The sequence below is a fragment of the Saccopteryx bilineata genome, chromosome 1, assembly GCF_036850765.1.
Source record: "Saccopteryx bilineata isolate mSacBil1 chromosome 1, mSacBil1_pri_phased_curated, whole genome shotgun sequence".
Taxonomy (NCBI): domain Eukaryota; kingdom Metazoa; phylum Chordata; class Mammalia; order Chiroptera; family Emballonuridae; genus Saccopteryx; species Saccopteryx bilineata.
This window is the reverse complement of record NC_089490.1, coordinates 142,030,679-142,055,597: the sequence shown is the minus strand read 5'-3', so window position 1 is coordinate 142,055,597 and position 24,919 is coordinate 142,030,679. Positions and strand designations below refer to the sequence as shown.

The following is a 24,919-nucleotide window of genomic DNA, read 5'->3' as shown; positions in this document are numbered from 1 at the left end:
ACAGCTGCCGCCCCTCCTCTAGCGCAGAGGCCGGGTTGGGGGCGGTGCCTGGCAGGCGGGGGCGGGCCCAGCTGCGGGGGCGCAGTCGCTGGGCTACGGGCGGCGGGACGCACCCGGTTGGGGGCTGGGGTGGGACCCGGCGCGCGCCATGGAGCTGCTGTCCGCGCTGAGCCTAGGTGAGCTGGCGCTCAGCTTCTCTCGGGTGCCACTTTTCCCCGTCTTCGACCTCAGCTACTTCATCGTTTCCATCCTCTACCTCAAGTATGAGCCAGGTGAGCTAGGGTGGGGTGTTGGAGAGGGCTGGCATTGTGGGCAGAGAGCGAGGAGGGGGAAACCCTGGATCATGGAGGGGACCGTCCCAGGGACGGGTTCGGGAGAGCAGACAGTTATTGGGGTCTTCATACCGGGATGTGCAGGGGAGTAGACGTGAGGGAGGTTAGGAGAGGAACCCCCCCACCCCCCGAGATGTTAGTGCTGGGGAGGGGGAAGCAGAAGGGAACTGGACAGGAAAGGAACGTGATAGTTCAGAGAGCTGGGAACAGGTGTTGGGGAGGGAACAGGGAGAGAAGATCAGGGGTCCTAGTAGAGGAGGATCGCATGAAGTTGGGCAAGAGACATAGGTCGTAGTGAGGGTGCAGGCGGGGGTCGGCGCTGCCGGCTCGGCCAGATGTCTTGGCTGCTCGCAGCAGTGACCTCCCTTCTTGCCCTTGGCTCGGGAGCAGGAGCGGCAGCTGAGTGTCTATATAAGGGCCGGTCTTGCTGGGTTCAGGTTCAAAGAAAGTGACACCGGTGCCCCCTCCCCGCTGCAGCCGTGGGGCTACCTTCTCCTCTTCCCCTCAGCGAGGCTGTGCTGGATCTCTGCTCCCTGCCGAAATCCTTCCAACCCCGTCCCCCATCCTTTCCACTTACTGAGCAGAATAGGCCCTAGGGCAGGGTAATTTGGGATCAGCCTTCTCTCACCAGTTCCAGAGCGCCATGGAAAATCGCAGAAGGGAAGACTCAGCTTCTAGGATTTACACACACACAAACACACATTTTAAAAATGAGGTTAAATGGCCTCCACAGAATGCATTCTATTTTTATACAAGGTTCACCAAATAGTTCTTGTTCTCCTAGTGTCTTAATTATTATAGTATACTAAATGGACAGTAGAATTTAGCTTTAGAAAAAAGATTATTCAAAACTGTGTTACCCTTTCTCCTACTTAAATGTGTATCACCCCTATATTATCTTCTCAAATGGAAATAGATTTTTTTTGAGATGATGAGAATAGTTGTTTCTGTATATTTTAAAATCAAGCCTCCCCCCCAAAAAAATGTCAAACCGAAAAGCACAAAGCTTGAAAAAGGAGAGAATTACAGTTGATGTGGTAGCCACTCTTCCAGACCTCTCTTCTTTGCATTCATACTCCCAGAATTATGAATGTAAATCCATGATCTTATGCAAATAAGATCTTACTCAGCTTGCCAAGTATTTTTGTTCTGTTTTATTTTTGCCAGTCCACAGGCAGAGCCTTTTATTTTTCATTTTTTTATTAATTGTAATTTACTGTGTTAACATGGATTCAAGTGTCCCATTCAATATAACACCCTCACCCCCACTCCTGTGTCCCCCATTACACCCCTTTTGCCCCCCTTCTAACTCCCTCTCCGCTTTCCTCTGGGATTTGCTGTCCTGTTATCTGTACCTATGTGTTATGTATATATAATTTCACTAATCCCTTCACCTTCTCTGATTCCATCCCCTCTTCCCCCTTCCCTCTGACAGCTGTCCCTCTGCTGCCTGTGACTCTGCCTCTGCCTCTATTCCGTTCCTCAGTTCATTTTGTTCATTAGATTCCACATATAAGTGAGATCATATGGTACTTGTCTTTCTCTGCCTGGCTTATTTCACTTAGCATAATACCAAGCCTATATTTTGAGAAGCTTTTCTGTAAAGTAGTTACTTTGCAAAGCAAAATAAGCTCTGTATTGTAGTGTGACCACGGGTCTGTATTTCCTGTCTGAGGATGAATTCCTGGTGGCCCAGGACAGTCCCAAGGCAAGTACAGTACCCAGCACACTTAGGGAAATCTCAAACTGTAGAGCAGGAACCTCCATAGTGTCTGAAGGAAATGGGTCTCCAGGGGTTGGGAGTATGCAGGATGGTCAGGATCTTCCTACTGGAGTGACAGAATAAATCATCTGAACTAGAAGTACAGGAGTCTGAGGGGTCCTGAAGATTGAGAAGATTCAGCAGTTTACAACCCTAACTGCATGTTAGCCTCCTGGGAGTGGGTGAGGGGGCTCTTAAATCCTCCATTTGATTCAACTATCAGGGGTGGGGCTCTGGCATCTTCATGTTTGAAGTTCTCTCCCCCATTGATTGCTGTCTGCTGTCAAGGTTGAGAATCCCCTGCCAAATTCAATCCCTTCCTTTTGTAACTGGGGAAATGTAAAAAAAGGCTAAGCTAACATATACTGCTCACAAAAATTAGGGGATCAGAGAACATGCAGATACTCCAGTACTTTCAGCCTTTTGTATGGTGCATTTTCTCCAATGAAATAAAAGTTGGTTTTGCATCTTCTTTGCATAATTGAACAACTTTCTTTGACTCATTGTTTGCTTTTCTGATGTTCTTTAATAAAAAAAAATCAAATGCTTCTTTTTTTATCACTTCATATTCATTTTGAAATATCCCTTAATTTTTGTGAACAGTATATATACGCAATGAGACTGGTAGATGCTGGTTGTGGGATTCCAAGTTACTTGCTTCCCCTTAGAAAAGGGAGCTGTTGGACTTAGCTGTTAGCTGCTCCCCCTACGCCCAGTTTGGTGGTCCTGCTGAATCTCTGTAAAGGTTTCTTCTCAGAATCCATGTGCTGCCCTGGCCGGATAGCTTGGTTGGTTAGAGTGTCTTCCTGAGACACAAAGGTTGGGGCTTCAACCCTGTATTAGGGCACATACAGGAATAGATCAATGTTTCTCTTTCTTTCTCTCTCCTCCTCTCTCCCTAAAATCAATACATAAAAGTTAAAAAAGAAAAATCCTTGTGCTAGTTGCAGGAGCAACTTCAGAATTTGCAGTCCCTTATTCAGAAATTAAGAATTTCCAGACAGTGATGGCAGCACATCAGACTGAATGTGCGGCCTTTTGAGCACTGGGTCCTGGACAACTGTGCCAGTGATACTCTTGAAGATGAGAGCCAAGTTGCTTTTAAGGAAAAATCTCCAAATTGGGGGTGGTTCTGGCTCTAGCACAGGCTGGTTACTGAGTCTCCATGAGCTTCAGTTTGCTCATCTGTGAAATGGGCTCATTGGTAAAATAACCCTGGACTCCCTTTCCTAGTTGTTATGAAGATCTTTTGAGAACTTTGTCAATGATTGGATCTAAGACACTTGGGAGAAGTACTTACAATTATTTTTAAGGCAGTAGAGAATGTGTTTCCTAGGATACAGGCATTTTCTTGGTCAGGCTTCCCTAAAAATGAGGATGAAGCTTGGAGTATGGTCTTCAAGTAAACAGCATCTGTATCCCTGAAGGCTAGTTAAGAAATGCCGAATGCCAGGCCCATGGGTAGCCAGACCTGCATTTGAATAAGATCCCTATAAGCACACTAATGTCTGAGAAGTGATGAACTGTAAGAGCCTGGAACTCCTTATTAAACCTCCCTGTTTTATGGGGCAGGGGGCTTGGGTCTGGATTGCCTCCAGGATCCCTAGGTCTATGCAAGAACACAGGAGGAAGCCGTGGGTGCTGATTGCATGATTAAAGGAATGAATGAATTATAATCTTGGTTACCTTAAGCCTGATCCATCCAAAGAACTTTTCAGATCAGTGGTCTTCAAATTAGACCTACCTGGGAGCTTTTAAAAATCCTCTTGCCCAAGCAGCACCCCTTCATCATTTAAATTAGAATCACTACCAACATCAGTAATTTATTTTTTGGGACTGGGAAAATTTAAATATGTTTATTTACTATACTTTTGCCAATACAATATGTTTTATAAAATGCTTTAATTTTATCACACCATTTAAACATTTTCTAAAATGGATTTTTTCAATTATAGTTGACATACAATATTGTATTAGTTTTGGTGTTTTAAATTTCCCCAGATGAGACCCGACTCTGCACCAGGGTTTTCCAGTCTCAGCACTGGTGATAGTTAGGGCTAGATCATTCTTTTTTTTTTCTTCTTCTTCTTTTTGTATTTTTCTGAAGCTGGAAATGGGGAGAGACAGTCAGACAGACTCCCGCATGCGCCCGACCGGGATCCACCTGGCATGCCCACCAGGGGCTATGCTCTGCCCACCAGGGGGCGATGCTCCGCCCCTCGAGGGCATCGCTCTGCTGCGACCAGAGCCACTCCAGCACCTGGGGCAGAGGCCAAGGAGCCATCCCCAGCGCCCGGGCCATCTTCGCTCCAATGGAGCCTTGGCTGCTGGAGGGGAAGAGAGAGACAGAGAGGAAAGAGGGGGTGGTGGTGGAGAAGCAAATGGGCGCCACTCCTATGTGCCCTGGCCGGGGATCGAACCCAGGTCCCCCGCACGCCAGGCCGACGCTCTACCGCTGAGCCAACCGGCCAGGGCCAGGGCTAGATCATTCTTTGTGGTGGGGGCAGGCTGTGCGTTTCAGGATGTTTTGCAGTATCCCTGACCTCCACCCACTGGATGCCGGTAGCATGCCCATTGTAACAACCAAAAATGTCCCCATACATTGCCAATGCCCCATATATTTGCTTCCAATTGAGAACCATTGACCAAGAATGAATCTCAAAAGTTCGTTGCTTCCAAGGGCCAGGTGGGTGACATGTGGGAAGCAATAAACCAGTGAGGTGGGGACTGTGGCCATGTGACATCTAGTCAAGCCCATCTCCACCTGGTTGGGGCCAGAACCACCAGAACTGTTTTTTCAAGGGAAGCTGGAACGGTGATTTGGAACTTTTTTTCTTTTCTTTTTTTTTTTAACTTAATAGATTTATTTTTTAGAGTCATTTTTGATCCTAATCACCCCCACCACACACATAGCCTTCCCCACCAACAACATTCTCCACCAGAGTGTACGTTTGTTATGATCAATGAATGAATATTATTATCAACATTGTTAGCAGGTACTCATTATTATCATAAATTGTCAACATCATTATCAACTAGTCTATAATTTACATTAGGAATCTTTAGTGTTGTACATTAATGAAAAATTTTGACAAATGTTTAATGACATGTATTCATCATTACAGTAGCATACAGAATAGTTTATCTGCCCTAAAAATCCCCTGTGCTCCACCTGTTTGTACCTCTCCCCTCACCCTGAACCCCCACCACCTCTGATCTTGTTACTGTTTCCACAGTTCTACCCTTTCCAGAATGCCATAGAATTGGACTCACACAGTCCATATCCTTTTCAGATTGGTTTCTTTCACTCAGTAACATGGACTTAAGGCTCTTCCGTGTATTTTTTTTAGCTTGATAGCTCATTTCTTTTTAGTGTTAAATAATATTTCATGGTATGGATATACCACAGTTTAGTTATTAAACTATTGAAGGACATCTTGGCTGCAGTTTAAACATTTAAAAAATTCTGTGTGGGCTAAGAGAACACTTGCTTGATCTCTGGTTTGAACTGCAAGCTTGTTGAGGGCAGAGGCTGCTAATCCTACAACCTTGCAAGTCAGAGACTACCAACTTTTTCTACAGGGAAGGAAACTGATGCAGAGAGCTGTACTGGAAGGCTCAGGAAAGGTGAATTTAGAGTCACTGACTCTATCAGTGCACCTCATATGTGTAGACCTCAAGTTAAGTGGCACTGAATGAGGGGCAATGCTGGAAGTGCCCTGAGCAACCTTCTAGCACTTCCCTGCCATCTACAAAGAGCACACTGATCCCTGGAGAAGGAATATCATGGAGCCCATCAAGGCTAGAACTGAGGACCTGATTGGGGTTTCCTCCTCCTTCCTAAGGCAGAGCTGATTTTTATAAATTCATCCACTAGAATTTCCACCCACAAGTACTTTCCATTTCAGTTCTGTTCCAGGAATAACTTGGACATGATTGCTAGGCACTAAGCAATTTCTTTTCATCTTCACAGGCGCACTGGGGGAACTAACTCACCCACATTTGCCCAAAACAAGAACTCAAAAGTTCCCATGTCTCAGAAACTTCTAGGTCCCAGGCAAACTGGGATGACTGGTCACTCTAGAGATGGCACAGCTGTTATCACATGAGCATATTGAAGCTGGGAGAGAAGAGAGCTTTGGTGGCAAACTTGGAGTTAAAACCTGTATTCTACTTCTTCTGGGTGCTGCACCCAAACTAAGGAATGTGGCAAAAGGAAGGAACCAGGAGACAGTTTCTCAGCCACTGCCTTGCTCTGGTTCCTCAGGGCAGGTTGTCTCCTTCAGCCTCAGTCTTCCCATCTGTGGCAATGGGGAGAATCTATCTGCCCTTCCAGGATCACCAGGAGGGTATTATTTATTTTTTATTTATTCATTTTTTTAAGGAGGAGAGAGAGAGGGATAGAGAGAGACAGAGAGAGAGAAGGGGGGAGGAGCTGGAAGCATCAACTCCCATATGTGCCTTGACCAGGCAAGCCCAGGGTTTCGAACTGGACAGGAGGGTATTGATAATGATAAGAAGCGTAATGATTATATAATTCACACTGTATTGAGTCATCAATAAAACTCAGTGAAGAGGATACTCTCATTTTCTTTTGACAGCACAGGAAACTGAGGTTGGGAAGGGAGCAGTCATTTGCCCAAGGCCACACCTGAGTGACCAGCAGAGCCAAAAACCCAGGCATGTAACTTTTTTTTTTAATCAGGACTCACTCATGGTGCAAACACAGTCCGCTTTACTCCTGCAAAACCCAGGCCCCCACCCAACTCCCCAGTCTCAGTCCCTGGGATAGCCCCAGAGGGCACAAGAAAGACCCTGGAAAGAATTCAACCCCTGGGGGTTATTTATAAATGCAGAGGTATCAGTTTCTGCAAAACATGGGAGCCTCACCTGACCTGGTCCCTGTAGGACCCATCAGCTGCTCTGAAGGATTAACGCTCAGCTGGCAGCATTTTAAATAGACACTCCAGAGAAGAGAGCATTCTGCTTTCTTAAATCCTGTAAGACCTTGGTAATGCTGAGACTTTAGGACAACCCAAGGGCAGGGAGAAGATGCACATGGTGCTTGTAACTCCATAGTGAGATTGAGGAGGGAAAAATCAGTTCCAACCATGGTTAGGAGTTGGGCAAATAAGCGATTAAGGGTTTGTACCTCACAGAAGGAAAGGGATGCAGAGAGAAAAATAGTTTGTCCAAGATCACATGGTTAGCGGGTAGGGGTGGTGAAGAGAAAGGGGATTGAGCCCTGGCCAGTTGGCTCAGTGGTAGAGCATTGCCCAGCATGTGGATGTCCTGGATTCCATTCCTGGTCAGGGCACACAGGAGAAGCAACCATCTGCTTCTCCACCCTTCCCCCTTTCACTTCTCTCTCTCTCTCTCTTTCTTCCTCACTCTATCTCTTTCTCTCTCTCTCTCTCTCTCTCTCTCTCTCTTCCCCTCCTGCAGCCATGGCTCCATTGGAGAGAGTTGACCCAGGGTGCTGAGGATGGCTCCCTGATCTCCTCAGGTGCTAAGAATAGCTTCGTTGCTGAGCAACAGAGCAACACCCCAGATGAGCAAAGCATCACCCTGTAGGGGGCTTGCTGGGTCCCAGTTGGGTGCTAGTGGGAGTCTGTCTCTGCCTCCCCTCCTCTCACTTAATAAAAAAATAAGAAGAAAAGAAATGGGAGTGTATTGATAACTTACTCTGAAACAATTTTTATTCAGCATGCATTCTGATTATAAAATATATATGCAAGACAATGGGTAAATAACTTATGATCTATTTCTATGATGAAATGCTATACAACAGTAAAAATGAATATTACTCTTAAAAATATTGTGCTCAGTGACAGAGACAAATGCAAAAGGCATGTTATATAATTCCACCTACATGTGATATATAAGTTTTAGGACATTTTCATCACCCCAAAAGGAAAACCCGTGACTATGAACAGTTACTCCCCTTTCCCCCTCCCCCAGCCCCTGGCAATCACCAACCTGCTTTCTGTCTCTATGGATTTGCCTGTTCTGGACATTTCATGTACATGCAGTCATACAGAATATGGCTTTTTGTGTCTGGCTTCTTTCACTTAGCATATTTTAAAGATTCATTCATGTTATACTATCTATCAAGACTTCATTCCTTTTTTTAAAATTAATTTATTTCCCAATTACCATTAACATACAACATTATATTATATAGTTTCAGCTGTACAGTGTAGTGATTAGACATTTATATACCTTACAGAGTGATCACCCCAATAAGGACTTCATTCCTTTTTAAGACTGAATATGTTCTATTATATGTTCTATAATATGTTCTCACATTTTGTACCTATTTATCATATGATGGACAGTGGGGTTATTTCCACCTTTTGGTGGTTGTGAATAGTACTGCTGTGAACTGTGAACATGGACCTTGAAGAGTCTTTCCAGCTCTGGCTGGATGGCTCAGTTGGTTAGAGCATTGTCCCAAAGCATAGAGGTTGCAGGTTTGATCCCAGGATAGGGCACATACAGGAACACATCGATGTTCTTGTCTCTCTCTCTCTCTCTCTCCATTCAACTCTCACTAAAATCAATCAATAAAAAAATTTTTTAAAGAGTCTTCTGGAACCTGTTGTTGGGTTCTTGTGAATAGAACAACATGGAACACCCCATCCCACCTGAGGCAATGAGCTCTTCTGTTCCTGGACCCCCATCCACAGCCATCAGAAATGGGGCAAGCAGTAAGGACCCCAGCAGGGAGCTCAGCACAGACTGTGGAGCCTCGTGCAACGAGGCAGAAGAGCAATCCATGTCCTTCCTGCTTACCAGCTTTCCGGGCGGGGGGGGGGCTCTTGTTTTTCTAGATGACTAAATAATTCAAACACAGAATAATTGTCACAGTTATCTCTGTCCCCTTCACTCAGACTTAACAGATGTGAACATAGATTTGCTTCAGAAACAGTTTTTTTTAAAAGAAATACAGTAACAGACACAGCCAACCCTGCCCCTTTCCCTCCCTCCTTCACTAGATGTGACCATCACCCTGAAATCAGCCTATATTGTTCCTGTCCCTGTATTTATTCTTTCCTCACTGTACATATAACTGTGAACTGCAGTAGGCCCCAACACCCCCATTCAAGGTTTTCTTTTCTGTTATTTCCGTTATCTGTGGCCAAATAGGAATTTATTCTCTTGCAGTTCTGGAGGCCAGACATCCAAAGTCAAGGTCAGCAGATTAGTTCCTGCTGGAAGCTGTAGGGGAGGATCCTTCCAGGCCACTTGCCTCTGACTTCGGGTGTTGCTGGCAATCGTTGGCTTGTAGACACATCGCTTCCATCTCTGCCTCCATCTTCACATGGCCTTCTATGTGAATTTCTTGTGGTTCCTGTAACAAAGGACCACAAACTGACTGGTTTAAAACAACAAATTTATTGTCTAACAATTCTAGAGACCAGAAGTCCCAAATCAAGGTGTCAGTGGGGCCATGCTCTCTCCAGTGGTTCTAGAAGGAATCTTTCCATGCCTCTTTCTAGTTTCTGGAGGTGGCTAGCGTCCCTGGTGTTTCATGGCTTATAGCTGCATCACGCTTGTCTCTGCCTCCATGTCACAGTGCCTTCCCTGTATCTCAGCTCCTCTGTTTACAGGGGCATGAGGCATTGGATTAGAGTCCCCTACTGACCTCATCTTAACTGAATTACATCTACAAAGACCCTATTTCCAAACGGGGTCACAGTCACAGGAACAGGAGTTAGGACGTTAGTATATCTATCTTCTGGAAGGCCTCAGTTCAAGTCTCAACATTTTCCCTGTCTCTGTCTAGAATATTACTCAGCTTTAAAAAAGAAGGAAATTCTGACACCTGCTACAACATGGATGAACCTTGAGGACATGAAATAAGCCTGTCACTAAAAGACAAGTATTTTATGATTTTACGCCCCTCCCCCAACCAGGAGCAGTGGAGCTGTCCCGGCGCCACCCCGTGGCATCCTGGCTGTGTGCCATGCTGCACTGCTTCGGGAGTTACATCCTGGCTGATCTGCTCCTCGGGGAGCCCCTAATCGACTACTTCAGCAACAACTCCAGTGTCCTGCTGGCCTCAGCTGTCTGGTAAGCATTGTCAAGCTGGCAGGGTGTGTGAAAGCAGAGCTGGGGGCAGGTATGACCCATCCATGAGGGAGGCGGGAGGTTGGAGGGACTGGGATCCAGCAGCACATCCTCCATGGGGGCCCTGAAGGCACCACTCTCTGTTGCCCAGCTCTTCCTGAGCTAGGCACATGAGGAGGGGTGGCCCCCAGAATCTGTCTCTCAGCTGATGCTTGGCATTCTCTCCCTGAAGGTACCTTATTTTCTTCTGCCCCCTGGACCTCTTTTACAAGTGTGTCTGCTTCCTGCCTGTGAAACTCATCTTTGTGGCCATGAAGGAGGTGGTGAGAGTTCGCAAGATCGCTGTGGGCATCCACCACGCACATCACCACTACCACCATGGGTGGTTTGTCATGATCGCCACTGGCTGGGTCAAAGGTAAACAGGACCATGATGATGACACTGGAAAATCACCCCAGTTAAGAACCCCTGTTCAGTGGTACATACTGGGCACCCCAGCTGGTGCAGCCATTGCTCCAGGCTAAGAGGTTTCAGGACTGCTACAGGAGTCCAGACTCCCCATTAGCTGACACCTTTGGAGCAAATGAGAAGATTCTTCCAGAAGTATAACTGTCAAAGGTAAATAGGACAGCAATGAAACAATGACAGCTGATAACTCAAGCAGGGTTTCTCAACTGTGGCACTACAGACATTTGGGACTAGGTCATTCTTTGTGGTGGGGGCCATTCTATGAATGATCAAGTGTTGAGCAGCACCCCTGGCCTCCACCCACCAGCAGCTCACCCCCCTCCCTAGTAGTGACAATTAAAAAAAGTCTTCAGATGTTACCAAATGCCTCCTTGGGAGGTGCAGCTGCCTTAGTTGCGAAGCCCTGGCTCGGTGGTGCATATCAGGCACCCCAAGCACAGCGCTGTTCCTGGAGAGGGCAGCCAAGCCTCTTCAGCCAGTGCACTTGAGATAAATGGGAAGATTCTTCCTTGAAATTTAACCATTATGTCTCCACGTGGGTCTCCTTATTCTCTCTCCAGGAAACCTGTTTAGCATGCGTCCAGGGGCCAAGTGGCTTGAGAAAGCTTGAAAGCTCAGAGCCCTAAGTAGAGAGGCCATGGGTGGGGGGCACTCTGGAAGCCTCATGCATAGCTCGGGGTCCTGGATTGGGAGCCTCAGGGCAAACAGCCCAGCTTTGTCCAAGTCTTTCAGGTGGGATATTAGCTTGATTCCTTCATGCTTGTTTTGCTCCAAATGTACTGTGTGTGACCTTCGGCAAGACTGCCTGCTCTGAGCATGTTTCCTCACCTGCAACTCATCATCATCCACCGCAGGCTCACTGTCCCTCCGGAGAAGACTCCAGAGCAGAGTCTGCTTCTATGGGGATTCAGCCAAGACAGGAACTGTGGGTGGCGGGCTTGTTCAGAAGCACCCTGTTTTGTAGGCTCTGGTGTTGCCCTCATGTCCAACTTTGAGCAGCTGCTCCGAGGGGTCTGGAAGCCAGAGACCAACGAGATCTTGCACATGTCCTTGTGAGTACCCCGTCATCCCCGTCTGTTCTCCTCTGCACCCTGGGCCTGACCCTGGGTTGGATATTTCTGGTAACTTGGAGGTCTCAGCTTCTGATTCTGCCTTCCAGATGCTTCCAGAGGACATGTCTGGGGAACCCCAAGAGGGAACCACAGCTCTGCCTATGGGGCAGGGGCAGGCAGAGATGCAGGGAGATCAGACACTTGATTTGTTTTTTGTGTTTTTTTTAAACAGAGACAGAGAGAGTCAGAGAGAGGGATAGACAGGGACAGACAGACAGGAATGGAGAGATGAGAAACATTAACCTTTAGTTTTTCGTTGCATGTTGCAATACCTTAGTTGTTCATTGATTGCTTTCTCATATGTGCCTTGACTGCTGGCCTTCAGCAGACTGAGTAACCCCTTGCTTGAGCCAGCGACCTTGGGTCCAAGCTGGTGAGCTTTTTGCTCAAGCCAGATGAGCCCACGCTCAAGCTGGTGACCTTGGAGTCTCGAACCTGGGTCCTTCCACATTCCAGTCCGACGCTCTATCTACTGCGCCACCGCCTGGTCAGGCTGATTTGGGTTTTGAAGAGTGAATAGGAGTTTTCTGGCAGAGAAGTTTTCTGCCAACTATCAAGTTAGGAAAAAACAATGATTTTGCCTGGTTCTGCAGGATACAAGTACCAAGGTGGTTGGGGAGCATGGGGCATGGAGTGTGGGTGGGGAATGTGGCTGGAGCTAACTGGAGAATGGTGGGCAGGGCCAGACTGCAGCATCCAGGATCCAACCCAGACCCCATGCTGCATTTAGCCTCATACATTTTTAAAAGACCTTACAGGTTCTGGCTAATTAAATTTTCTCCCAATCTACAATAAGTAAAACTGTAGACATTAAAATATGACAAAATTAAAAGGCTTACCCATGGATCAATGAAAATTACCAGCTGTTTTACACTTTGGAAAATGTGGCTTTATCTTGTTGCACCTCCACAAGAAATCTGTTCCCACCCTCCATTTACTGACAGAGAAATGGGGCCCAGATGGCTGCATCGCCTGCTACTAAGCAGGCATGTGGCTTCTTCTCTCAGATTCTATTTCTGCCTCATCAGCTGAGGGCGAGAGTCCCATGAAATCACAGACATAACCCCCCTGCCCTGGTACCTGGTGAGTGCTTTGAAAATATCAGTTAGAATTATCATTGTTAAATACATGCAATGAGTGACAGACATAAGGAACAGAAATCATGGGTCTGTTTCTTGCAACAAGTTAAAATCTTAGAAACCTAGTCTGCAAGGAAGAAAAGGAAAGTTAACAAGCTTGTGTGTTGTAATCCCACCTCCTGGGGAACATGCTGTTTGGGGGTCCCTAAGACCATCCTCACATTTGATAATTCTCTAGGACTTTCAGAACTCAGCAAAGCCCTTTTACTCAGGGTTACAGTTTATTACAGGGAGCGGATTCAGATTACAATGAGCAAAGGTGAGACACGCATGGAACGGCTTCCAGGGGAGACCAGACATGAGCTTCTGGTTGTCCTCTCTCAGTGGAGCTGGGTGGACGGGGCCTGTTTCTCCCCGCATCTGTGTGTGACTGTTCAGTGAATATGGCCAACCAGCAAACTTCTCCAAGCTGTGGTGTCCAGGGTTTTTATTGGAGCTCAGTGACACAGACATGGCTGACTATCTGTATGACTGACTTCAGCTTCCAGCTCCTTCAGAGATTGAGCTGATACCACATGGCCCAACACCCTCATCCTAAATCATACTGTTACTGTCTGGTATGACCCAAAGTCCCCAAGTAAACAAAGACACCTAACATACAGGACATTCCCAGGGTTTACAATCCACCGCCCAGGCTCAAGACAAAGGCCAGATCTCTGTTTGAGTCAAGTTAACCATTTACTGCACAGAGACACCACCTCTCCTACGCCATGTGAGCCTCTTTCCATTTCATACTCAGAAGCCAGTGGGAGCTGGGGCTGGCTGGGGGCAGGCAGAGGAGGGGGTCTGGGACAGAGGTACAAAGGCCTGAGTTGTGTCATGCTTCCAGTAACCATGGCTATCTCCTCCAGCCCCACCAAAGCCAGCCTGTATGGAGCTATACTCTTCACCCTCCAGCAGACCCGTTGGCTCCCTGTGTCTAAAGCCAGTCTCATTTTTATCTTCACCATGTTCATGGTGTCCTGTAAGGTAAGCCTTCCAGTCCTGACCCATGCCCACCTGTACCTCCTGAGCTGGGGGCTTAGACTCACAGCCTCTGGTGTGCAAGAAAGGAGAGTCCTGAGTGAGGATGGAGGTCCATGCATGGAGGAGGGTCTGAGAAGAGCAGTGTCCAGCAGGTGGGGATGGGAGTGAGGGACCAAGTCCTTTCCAGCAGAAGGCCCAGCCTAGGCAAAGGCCAAGAGGGGCAGGAGTGTACAGGTTCTCTTTGGGGCTGTGTGCTTTGGGTGTGGAAAGTAGAGGGACAGATGCAAGAAAGACACCCTCTCAATGCTGGGGACTTGGGCTAGATCAAGAATGGTGCTGATATGATCATCAGGCTTTAAGTTGGGGTCACTCTACCCTGCAGGAGTGGTCTTGAAGGGCTGCATTCTCCTCTCTTCCTGTGGAGCTGGGGAGCTTGGCTGCTGGCTCCCTGGGAGGGGTCCTTGGGCCTACCAATGGGAATGAGCAACTCCAGGCCAAGCACAGCTCCTCCCTGAGCCCATGTGTACTGATGAGCCCAGCACTGTCTTGGTTTTAGTATCAAAAGTCCCTCGTCCCAGGACTGGTCACCCTCCTAGGGGTGGGGAGGGGTATGTGCAGCCAGAAGGCTGGGTCTGGACTACTTCTGACCTTGACCTGGCTGACCTTTTCTCCCTTCTCCCCCCCCCCCTTTGCTATCTCCCTCTGTCTTCCTCTCCTTCTGCTGCCCTTCCTCAGGTGTTCCTGACCGCCACTCACTCCCACAGCTCCCCTTTTGATGTTCTGGAGGGCTACCTCTGTCCCGTGCTATTTGGGATGGCCGTGGGGGGTGAACACCACCACAACAACCATGGTGGGTTCCATGGAGGGTCCCACGGTGGCAGTGGGCCTGGCTCCCCACACTCAGCCATGGCCACCAAGTCCAAGGAGGAGCTGAATGAGGGCTCCAGGAAGAAGAAGACCAAGAAAGCAGATTAGGTGGTGGTCCAGAGGGCCTGCGAGATGCTGGGGAAAAGACCGGATCCAGAGCCCTCAGAGTCAGGGGTGGGGGAAGTTCCCTGGGCTCAACGTCCTCTCTCAAGGCGTCAACTGTCTGCAAACTGGGGTCACTAGCCCACCCTCCAGGGCTAATGTGAGGGGTTAGATGAGATAGAAGGGTGAAGGGCATTTGTAGGAATGGAGATCCCCTCTCTGTGAGATCCCTGTAGAGTCACAGATTTTAGGGGGACACAAATCCTAATAGTGGCTCCAGCCAAAAACACTGGCAGTTATATTCTTGGTTCTGTTATTTCCTCTCTAAAATTATGTTTGACTCCGAATTTTAAGCAGCATTGAGACTCATTCATTTGACAGATGATTCCTAAGTACCTCCAGTGAGGCAGCTGCTATGATTTCCATCTCCTTGCTGACTCCTCCTGGGCGTCCTGGGCAAGGTGCCTTCTTCTCTGAGCCTTGCATTCCTCATCTGTATAATGGGGTCCTCTGGCACTCAGGGCTGATGTGCTGCTGGATGTGAACCAGCATTATAAGCTCAGAAGCACTGTGTAGTCAGGAGGAGAACCTATGATGGTGTTCACTGTGCTCAAGAACAGCTTTGCCTTTTGAATCATGTGTGTTTGTAGATTAGAGACCCCCACAAGTTACCTGGCATGAAGGAGGCCTTCAGTAGACACATCTAGGCCAGACTTAGAGCTTGGAAGGTGGAAAAGGCTTGTTCTGATCCTTGGCTTTGGGCTACCCCTAAACCAAAGAAATGCAGCTGGCTGGGCAGAAGGTCCAAGGTCCAGCTCTGTCCAGGGGCTCCAAGTGCTTGCTGTTGGGCCCTGGAAGCATCAGGCCTTCATAATGGCATCCTTCATTGCCACTCATTTAGTCACTCAGCAAACATTCTGCCGCCAGCTCTGCCAAGCCTTGTGCTGCTGCTGGGCTGGCTGGGAACTTGCTTCTGGATGAACAAGGCTAATGAAAACTGAAGGCCCTTACCAGCTACCTTCATCTCTCCCTAGGTCACCAGGATGTCTAAGAGGGTGGGTGGGTTGAGACTAGCTAGGCTCAGGTGGGGTTTGGGCCCAGACCAGGCCAGCTTGAGGCTGCTCTCTGCACATGGGGCTCAGGGTATGCTCAGGGCATTAGTGTGCAGCTGCTTCAGATTGGCTTGGGGTCCCAGGTGTTGCCCAGCTGTTGGAAAACTGTCTAAATCTGGTGTTACCTGGGAACTAGGCGGGTCCTGAGGCTGTATGGCCCTGAATTCATCCTCCTGCATGTCCATCAAGACTCAGCATGAAGGTTCAACAAATTAACCTGTTGTGAGAGAACTCTGTTGGCTTCTCTGATTTCTTCCTGCTTTTTTCTTAGAGATGCTCAGAGTTCCCAGGGGAATGAGGCTCATGGCAGCCCCTCTAGCCAGTGGGAGATGGTGGCTGTGGGATTTAGGGTTAGGAAGACCTGGGTTCAAATACTTGTTCTGCCACCGACAGGTCATGGGGCCTCCCCTTTTCCAAGCCTGTTTGATTCTTGGCAAAGGGGGGGGGTGATGATTATCACTGTCCTTCAAAGATGGGGTGATTAATGAGGTGGTTGTGATTTGTAGCTAAGAGTCTGCAAGATTCTGCTAATAGAAAAAGACAAGCCACAGACTGGGAGAAAATCACATATCTGAGAACAAATTGTATCCAGAATTATAAAGAAGTCTCAAAACTCAAAAAATATAAGAAAACAAACCTCCCAATTCTAAAATGAACAAAGGATTTGAATGAACAGTTTGCCATAGAGAATATATAGATAGCATAGAAATAAGCACACAAAGATATGCTCAACATCCTTGGCCATCAGGGAAATTGATGGGAAGGTACACTTCACATCCACAAGGATGGCTAAAATTAAAGACTGGCTATATTGCCTCACCTGTGGTGGTGCAGTGGATAAAGTGTCGACCTGGAACACTGAGGTCGCTGGTTTGAAACCCTGGGCTTGCCTGGTCAAGGCACATATGGGAGTTGATGCTTCCTGCCCCCCCCCCTCTCAATACCCCCTTCACTAAAATGAATAAATAAGAATCTTAAAAATAATAAAAATGACTGACTATACTAAGTGCTGACATGGATGTGGAGCAACTGGACGCATATACTGCAGACAGTGCAGCCACATTGGAAGACAGTTTAGCAGTTTCTTTAAAAATTGAATGTGCATTTACCATATGACCCAGCATTCCACTCTTGGGTATTTGCCCAAGAGAAATGAAAGTATGTGTCCACACAAAGACATTCATGCAAAAGTTCATAGCAGTTTTGTTTATGATAACCCCAAACTGGACAAATGCCCAAAAAAGGTGAGTGGATGAGTAACTGTCCCATCCAATGGAATACTGCTCAGCAGTGGAAAGGAGCCAAATGCAACAGCATGAATGAGCCTCAAGGGCATTGTGATGGGTGAAAAAAAAAAGCCATCCAAAAATAAAACATACTGTTCGAGTCCCTTTATATAACATTCTAAAAATAGAAAGCAGAACATCTCTAGTAACAGCTGATTAATGAGTGTTTGGGGAGAGGAGGAGGGGTGAGTGGGGTGGATGGCAAAAAAGCACAAGAGAACTGGGCAATGAATGTCTTCATCCTGTCTGTGGTTATGGCTTCACAGATCTATATATGTCACAACTTATCAAATTATATACTTATTAACATAAACAGTTTATGGTACCTCAATCAAGCTGTAAAAAACATCTTCACTAAGAAAAAAAAAATCAGGCAAAAGATTTGAACAGATGATTCATCAAGGAAAATATATGAATGGCAAGTAATCACAGGAAATACACATTAAAACCACAGTGAAATGCCACTGCATATCTGTCATGAGTGAATTATGTTACTGTCATAATTTATGTGTTGAAGTCCTAAGCGCTAGTCCCTCAGAATGTAACCATATTTGAAGAGTCTTTAAAGAAGTGGTTAGTTTAAAATGAGGTCTTTAGGGTGGCCCCTAATTCAATATGATTAGTGTCCTTATAAGAAGAGGAGATCAGGACACAAATGCAGAGGGAAGACCAGGGAAGAATACTGGGAGAAGATGGTTGTCTACAGGCAACGGAGAGAGGTCGCAGAAGAAACCAACCCTGTCAACACCTAGATCTCAGACTTGTAGCTGCCAGAACAGTAAGAAAATATATTTCTGTTGTTTAAGCCACCCAGTGTTTTGTTATGGCATCCTCAGCAAACTAATACAATACTGCTCAGAATGGATAAAAGAAAAATGCAGTAACTAACAATGCTAGGTGCTGCTAAGGATTTGGAGCAAATGGAACGCTCACATAGTGCTGATAGAAAACAGGTGGGCAGCGTGACCAGGCGGTGGTGCAGTGGATAGAGTGTTGGACTGGGATGTGGAGGACCCAGAGACCCTGAGGTCGTCAGCTTGAGCGCAGGCTCATCTGGTTTGGGCAGGCTCACCAGCTAGAGCCCAAGGTCACTGGCTCGAGCAAGGAGTGGTCACTTGGTCTGCTGTAGCCCCTTGGTCAAGGCACATATTAGAAAGCAATCAATGAACAACTAAGGAACCACAACGAAGAATTGATGTTTCTCATCTCTCTCCCTTCCTGTCTGTCTGTCCCTATCTGTCCCTCTTTCTGACTCTCCCTGTCTCTGCCACACACACACACACACACACACACACACAAAAGAAAACAGGTGGGCAGTTTCTTATGAAATTAAACATTACTTACCATATAACACAGCAATCCCATTCTAAGTGAAACACAAACTCATGTTCACACAAGAAATGTTTAAAGCAAGCTGGTTATGGTAATTGCCAAAAGCTGAATGGAAGCATCCCAGATGTCCATCAGCTGGTGGGTGGATGGACATCACACAATTATCCCATCATGCTCAGTGATTAAAAAGAACAAACTTCTGATACACACAGCCAAGTGGATGAATCTCAAATTCATTTGTTAAGTGAAAGAAGCCAGATTCACTACATCTCATGGGCTCCAATTATAGGATGTTGTAGGAAAGGCAAAATTAGCCCTGGCTGGTTGGCTCAGTGGTAGAGTGTCGGCCCAGTGTATGGATGTCCTAGGTTCAATTCCCGGTCAGAGCACACAGGAGAAGTGATCATCTGCCCCACCCCTCCCCTGCCCTCTCTCCCTCTCCCCCCTTCTTCCCCTCCTGCAACTGTGGCTCTATTGGTTCAAGTACATCCGTCCCCAGGCATTAAGGATGACTCTGTGGAGCCTCTGCCTCAGGTGCTAAAAATAGCCCAGTTGCGAGCATGGCCCAAGATGGGCAAAGAATTGGCCTCAGATAGGGGTTGCTGGGTCGGGGATCCTGGTTGGGGCGCATGTGGGAGTCTGTTTTTCTTTCTCCCTTCCTCTTGGAAAAGAAGAAAAAAAAATATATATAGGCAAAGAAAACAGGTCAGTGGGTGCCAGGAGCTAGGGATGGGAGGAGAGATGGTCTGAAAAGGGCCAGGGGAATTTGGGAAGGGGGATGGTACTGTTCTCTATCTTTTATTTTATTTTATTTTTTTATATTTTTTCTGAAGTTGGAAACGGGGAGGCAGTCAGACAGACTCCCGCATGCGCCCGACTGGGATCCACCCGTCACGCCCATCAGGGGGCGATGCTCTGCCCATCTGGGGCGTCGCTCTGTTGCAACCAGAGCCATTCTAGCGCCTGAGGCAGAGGCCACAGAGCCATCCTCAGCACCCGGGCCAACTTTGCTCCAATGGAGCCTTGGCTGCGGGAGGGGAAGAGAGAGACAGAGAGGAAGGAGAGGGGGAGGGGTGGAGAAGCAGATGGGCGCTTCTCCTGTGTGCCCTGGTCAGGAATCGAACCCGGGACTCCTGTACGCCAGGCCAACGCTCTATTACTGAGCCAACCGGCCAGGGCCTCTGTTCTCTATCTTGATTGTGGTGGGGAATCTGTAACTATGTCTTTGTCAAAACTCACAGAACTGTATGCTGAGAATTCTACTTTAAAATAAGGATAAAACTGAATAGGCACTGAAGTTTTTCAGACCTGTTCACATCCTCCGGGCTTTTCAGCTGTGAGGTGTGTGGCATTGGGCAGGTAACTCCCTTCTCCAAGCCTCAGTGTCTTAAGATGATTAGCGGGAGTGGCTAGGAAGCCCTTGGCCCAGGAGGGAGGACTGGATTGGATTACAATAGCCAACTCTGTGAGTACCTAGAACACTTCTGCTTGGGCTCATCTAGCATCTGGTGGGTGTTGATGATAAGCTGGCTCCCTGCTTTCCAGCACAAATGTTCTGAGATCATTTTATGAGAGGACAGACTGTACTAAAATAGCCTCCAAGGCTATTTTTGGGAAGAGGGTGGGCAGGCCATTGGCAGGCTGTTCGGGGAGGGTTAGTGGGGCAGGCTGACCCTGCGGTCCCTTACAGGTGTGAGGACTCTAAGGCCACTCTCAAGTCCAGCCTAATTTTAGCTGCAGGAGTCATGCTCAGTAGTAGCTTCTTTGGTCAGGAGCTGAGAGAAAGATTCTTTTGTTATTATTGTAAACTAGACATAAAATTCACCATCTGTGGACACATATACAATAAGAAACTATAGCTGGAGGATATCCTAAAAAAAAAATCATCTTAACCCTTTCCAAGTATACACAGTTCAGTGGTGGTAAGTACACTCTCATTGTTCTCTACTGTCCAGCCCAAGAACTCTCTTCTTGCAAAACGGAAACTCCATACATTAAACACTAACACACCCTCCACCTCCCCTAGCCCCTGACACCTACCCTTGCACTTACTGTCTCTGAACCTGACTCCTCTAGGGACCTCATATAAATGGAATTATACAGTAGTCGTCTTTTTAAAATTTTTTTTTTACAAATACAGAGAGAGAATCAGCAAGAGGGATAGATAGGGGCAGACAGACAGAAATGGAGAAAGATGAGAAGCATCAATCATCAGTTTTTCGTTGCAACACCTTAGTTCATTGATTGCTTTCTCATATGTGCCTTGTCCGCGGGCCTTCAGCAGACCGAGTAACCCCTTGCTCGAGCCAGCGACCTTGGGTCCAAGCTGGTGAGCTTTTACTCAAACCAGATGAGCCCGTGCTCAAGCTGGCAACCTCAGGGTCTTGAACCTCGGTCCTCCATGTCCCAGTCCGACGCTCTATCCACTGCGCCACCGCCTGGTCAGGCAGTAGTTGTCTTTTTATGATTGACTTCACACAGCATAACATCCTCAACGTTCATTTGTGTCCTGGTATGTGTCAGAATTTCCTTCCTTTTTAAGGCTGAATAATATTCTGTTGTTTGGATGCACACAGTTTGTTTTTTCATTTGCCTGTCAATGGACATTTGGGTTCCTTCCACCTTCCAGATGTTATGAATAGTGCTGCTGTGTGCACAGGTGTGCAAGTATTTGAGACTGCTTACAGTTCTGTTGGATATAAACCAAGAAGTGAAACTTCTGGATCATATGGAAATTCTTTAATTTTTTGAGGACCCACATCCCATCACTTTTGTATTCTATTCCTTAAAAACAAATCCCAGGCCTGACCTGTGGTGGCGCAGTGGATAAAGCGTCGACCTGGAAATGCTGAGGTCACCGGTTCAAAACCCTGGGCTTGCCTGGTCAAGGCACATATGGGAGTTGATGCTTCTAGCTCCTCCCCCTTCTCTCTCTCTGTCTCTCCTCTCTCTCTCCCTCTCTCCCTCTCCCTCTCCTCTCTAAAATGAATAAATAAAAAAAATTAAAAAACAACAACAACAAAAACCAAATCCCAGGTCCCCTACATTCACAGGTAGGGATTACAGAGGCGTGGTACCAAGGGTGAGGTTTCATGGGGACTATCTTAGAAGGTACCCACCATGCCTCATTAGCAAATCCAGACAATGACTGAACCTAGAAATTTCTATTAAGCACCTGAAACATGTCAAGCACATAAGAAGGTATTTTACAAACAATATGTCTTTGAGATGGGTTATTTTATGGGGAAAATAATTAGGCTCAGTGGCAAAGCAACTTGGAGAGCTCATGGTGCAGTGGAATGGAATTAAGATCCAGGCCTATCTTACTCCAAAGCCCGTGCTTTTTCCCTTACACTTCACTTCTCTGAGTCTCTTTAGGGGAGCATAAGACACATATTTGGGAAGAGATTAGCAGAGTCTCTGATGCTGAGCAGGTGCTCAGCAAAGGTAAAGCCATCATCCAACAGTTACTGCAGATCAGACGTGGGTGGTTATAACTGTGTTTACCTTGCACTTTCTGGTTGGTACTTGCCTGGAGGCATCTAGAAAAAGTCCCAGCTCAATTAGTGGAGGAAATTAACACCTAGTTGAACCCTTAGAAGCCAACTGAGAGATCAAAGTGAAGGCAGAAAGGCAGGATGTTGACAGGCCTGAGAGTGAGTTCTGGGTCTGCTCCTAACTTGCCAAGTGACTCTGGGTGAGCCCCTGCTTGTTCAATGAAAATGCTGGACTAGGTCAATGATAGGTAAACTATGGCCCCAGGGCCAAATCTGGCCCACTGTCTGTGTTTGTAAATAAAGTTTTATTGGCACACTGCCACACATTTGTTTACATATTGTCTGTGGTCTCTCAACCTACAGCAGCAGAGCTGAATCATGGAACTGGAGACTGGCCTGCACATCTGAAATTATTGACTGTGGCTTTTGTAGAAAAAGTTTGCCAACCCCTGGACTCTTTCCAACTCTATATACATAATTCATAGAAGAAATGAACAGCCCAAATAACTAAGTAAAGCCAAGAGAGCTGTATCCAATTCTGTGACATTACAAACAGGCATCTCAACATCCCTCAACTGTCCATGTTTCCTCTACAAAAACAGACCATCATCAGTCAGGTGTCTAAGTCCTTTCATGTTGCTAGGCTATTACCATAGATTGGGTGGCTTAAACACCAGACATTTCTCATAGTTCTGGAGGCTGGGAATTACAAAAGGCACCAGAGAATTCATTATCAGGTGAGGGTTTTCTTCCTGGTGAGTGGATGACGGTCTTGTCTTTGTTGTTAGGTTGGCCGAAGGAGGGACACACAGACCTGCTGAGTTTTATAAGAAGTTTATTTATGCATCTGTAAGACAGACGGGCTGAGACTCTAGTGATATCAGTGGAGAGCTGAATGAAGGGGGTGTCTGATATAGAGGTTGCTGCAGGCATTTGCAGGCATAGGGTTGGGTGCACCTGCACCTGCACATAGGGTTGGGTGCACCTGCACATTAGCATATCTTGGTTTGTTGCCTTTGATCACAGACTGTCTCCCTTTCCCAACCCCTCAGGTCCCTCCCAATGGTCTTGTCCAAAGGACATTTCCCAGAACCTTTCCAGAGTGGGGGGAGTTGCCTAATGGGAGGGGGAGGTTGGGCCAGGGAGATGCTTAATGAAGAAGTTGCCCTAGTGGGAGATTGGGTGTGGGGAATTTGAGTTTAAAGAGGCTTTGGATTTATAGGAGCCCTGAACCCAAACCTAACACTTGTAACCTCACATGGCAGAGGGCAGAGAGATATCCTTTATCATCTCCTCATTTTATAAGTGCTCCCATAATGAGGGCCTCACTGTCATGATCTAATCTAACACCAAACACTTCCCAAAGGCCCACCTCCAAATACTAGAGTATTGGGAGTTAGAATTTTAACATGTGAATTTGAGGGAACACAATTATTGAGTCTATAACATCAGAGTAAACATGAATTCATTCAACAAACACTTGCTAGGCTTGCTGTATCTATTCTTGGGCTATGCTCTAGGGAGACAGAGATGCACAGTCCTATCCCTTGCTCACAAGGAGTGCCCTGAGAGAGGGAAGGAAGTGCCACAGGACTCAGAGGAGTTGTGGAGGGTCAAGGAGGGCTTCCTGGAGGAGAGAGATTTGTTGGGGACTTGAAATAAGCAGAGAGGATTAGATGTCTTGGAGAGTACTCCAAATGGAGGCCAGAGCATGGGAGGTGTGAATATTTGGGAAATAGGAGGTGGAGATCACCACGGGCCATCTTAGAGGCTGCCTTCCTCACGCAGGAACATTGTGTAGCTGTTGGTTTCACCACTCTCAGCCTCAGCTTCCCCATCTGTGCTCCTATCTAAGCCACAATCCACTGCTTCTCATTATAACTAAGGACTACCTAACAAATAGCTGGGGGAGGGATCTCTTTTCTAATCCATCAGTCTGACCATCTCCAACTTTGGCTTCAAATCTCTCCAGAATGTTCTAAAAAAAAATTTTAGAAATAATGATGCCCTTTGACAGGAGGATGAACAAATTGCTCTATAGTCATACAATAAGATACCATACAGCATTGAAAATGAATACACGATAGCATGAGCAAATCTTCAACCACCTTAAGTGTAAAAAGTGAGCTGCATTAGAATACCTACATTGTGGTTCTCCTTTATAGAAAAGCCCCAAACATACAAACCTAACAATATATTGTTTTGGGATATACTGTATTTCCCCATGTATAAGACGCACCTTAATTTTGGGGCCTCAAATTTTTTTTATTGATTTTAATTTATTGTGTTTACATAGATTCTAGTGTTGCCCCAAATGCATCCTCCCTCCCCCATATTCCCCTTAACATCTCCCTTGCCCCCTCCTCATAGCGCCCTCCCCACTTCCTTTCAGGTTTATCCCATCCTATCATTCCCTTTCCCTCTGTCCTCTTTTCCTCTGGTCCCTTTGATCTCTCCTCTGTCTCAATTCCATTCCTCAGTTCACATTGTTCATTGGATTCCTCAAATGAGTTAGGTCATATGATATTTTTCTTTTTCTGCTTGGCTTATTTCACTTAACATAATAGTTTTTGTTTTGTTTTGTTTTTACAGGGATAGAGAGAGAGAGAGTCAGAGAGAGGGATAGATAGAGACAGACAAACAGGAACAGAAAGAGATGAGAAGCATCAATCATCAGTTTTTCGTTGCGACACCTTAGTTGTTCATTGATTGCTTTCTCATATGTGCCTTGACCATGGACCTTCAGCAGGCCGAGTAACCTCTTGCTCAAGCCAGCTGAGCCTGTGCTCAAGCTGGTGACCTCCGGGTCTTGAACCTGGATCCTTCTGCTTCCCAGTCCGATGCTCTATCCACTGCGCCACCGCCTGGTCA

At 46.8% G+C, this 24,919-nt stretch overlaps 1 protein-coding gene across 1 annotated transcript; it reads left to right on the top strand.

The window, feature by feature from the left end:
* The first annotated feature begins 71 nt into the window (after positions 1-71).
* On the top strand, positions 72-17,307 carry TMEM38A (transmembrane protein 38A). The gene is made up of 6 exons (XM_066270718.1): positions 72-272; positions 10,014-10,170; positions 10,400-10,584; positions 11,600-11,687; positions 13,738-13,855; positions 14,588-17,307. Exons 1-6 carry the CDS (start codon positions 149-151, stop codon positions 14,825-14,827), a joined length of 912 nt encoding a protein of 303 aa, XP_066126815.1. The 5' UTR covers positions 72-148; the 3' UTR covers positions 14,828-17,307.
* Positions 17,308-24,919: the final 7,612 nt, after the last annotated feature.

Excerpts from the sequence above, each read along its gene's own strand:
- TMEM38A (XM_066270718.1), top strand. The coding sequence starts at position 149 with ATGGAGCTGCTGTCCGCGCTGAGCCTAGGTGAGCTGGCGCTCAGCTTC. Across the intron at positions 273-10,013 it reads CTACCTCAAGTATGAGCCAG|GAGCAGTGGAGCTGTCCCGG; the intron begins GTGAGCTAGGGT and ends TCCCCCAACCAG. Across the intron at positions 10,171-10,399 it reads CTGCTGGCCTCAGCTGTCTG|GTACCTTATTTTCTTCTGCC; the intron begins GTAAGCATTGTC and ends CTCTCCCTGAAG.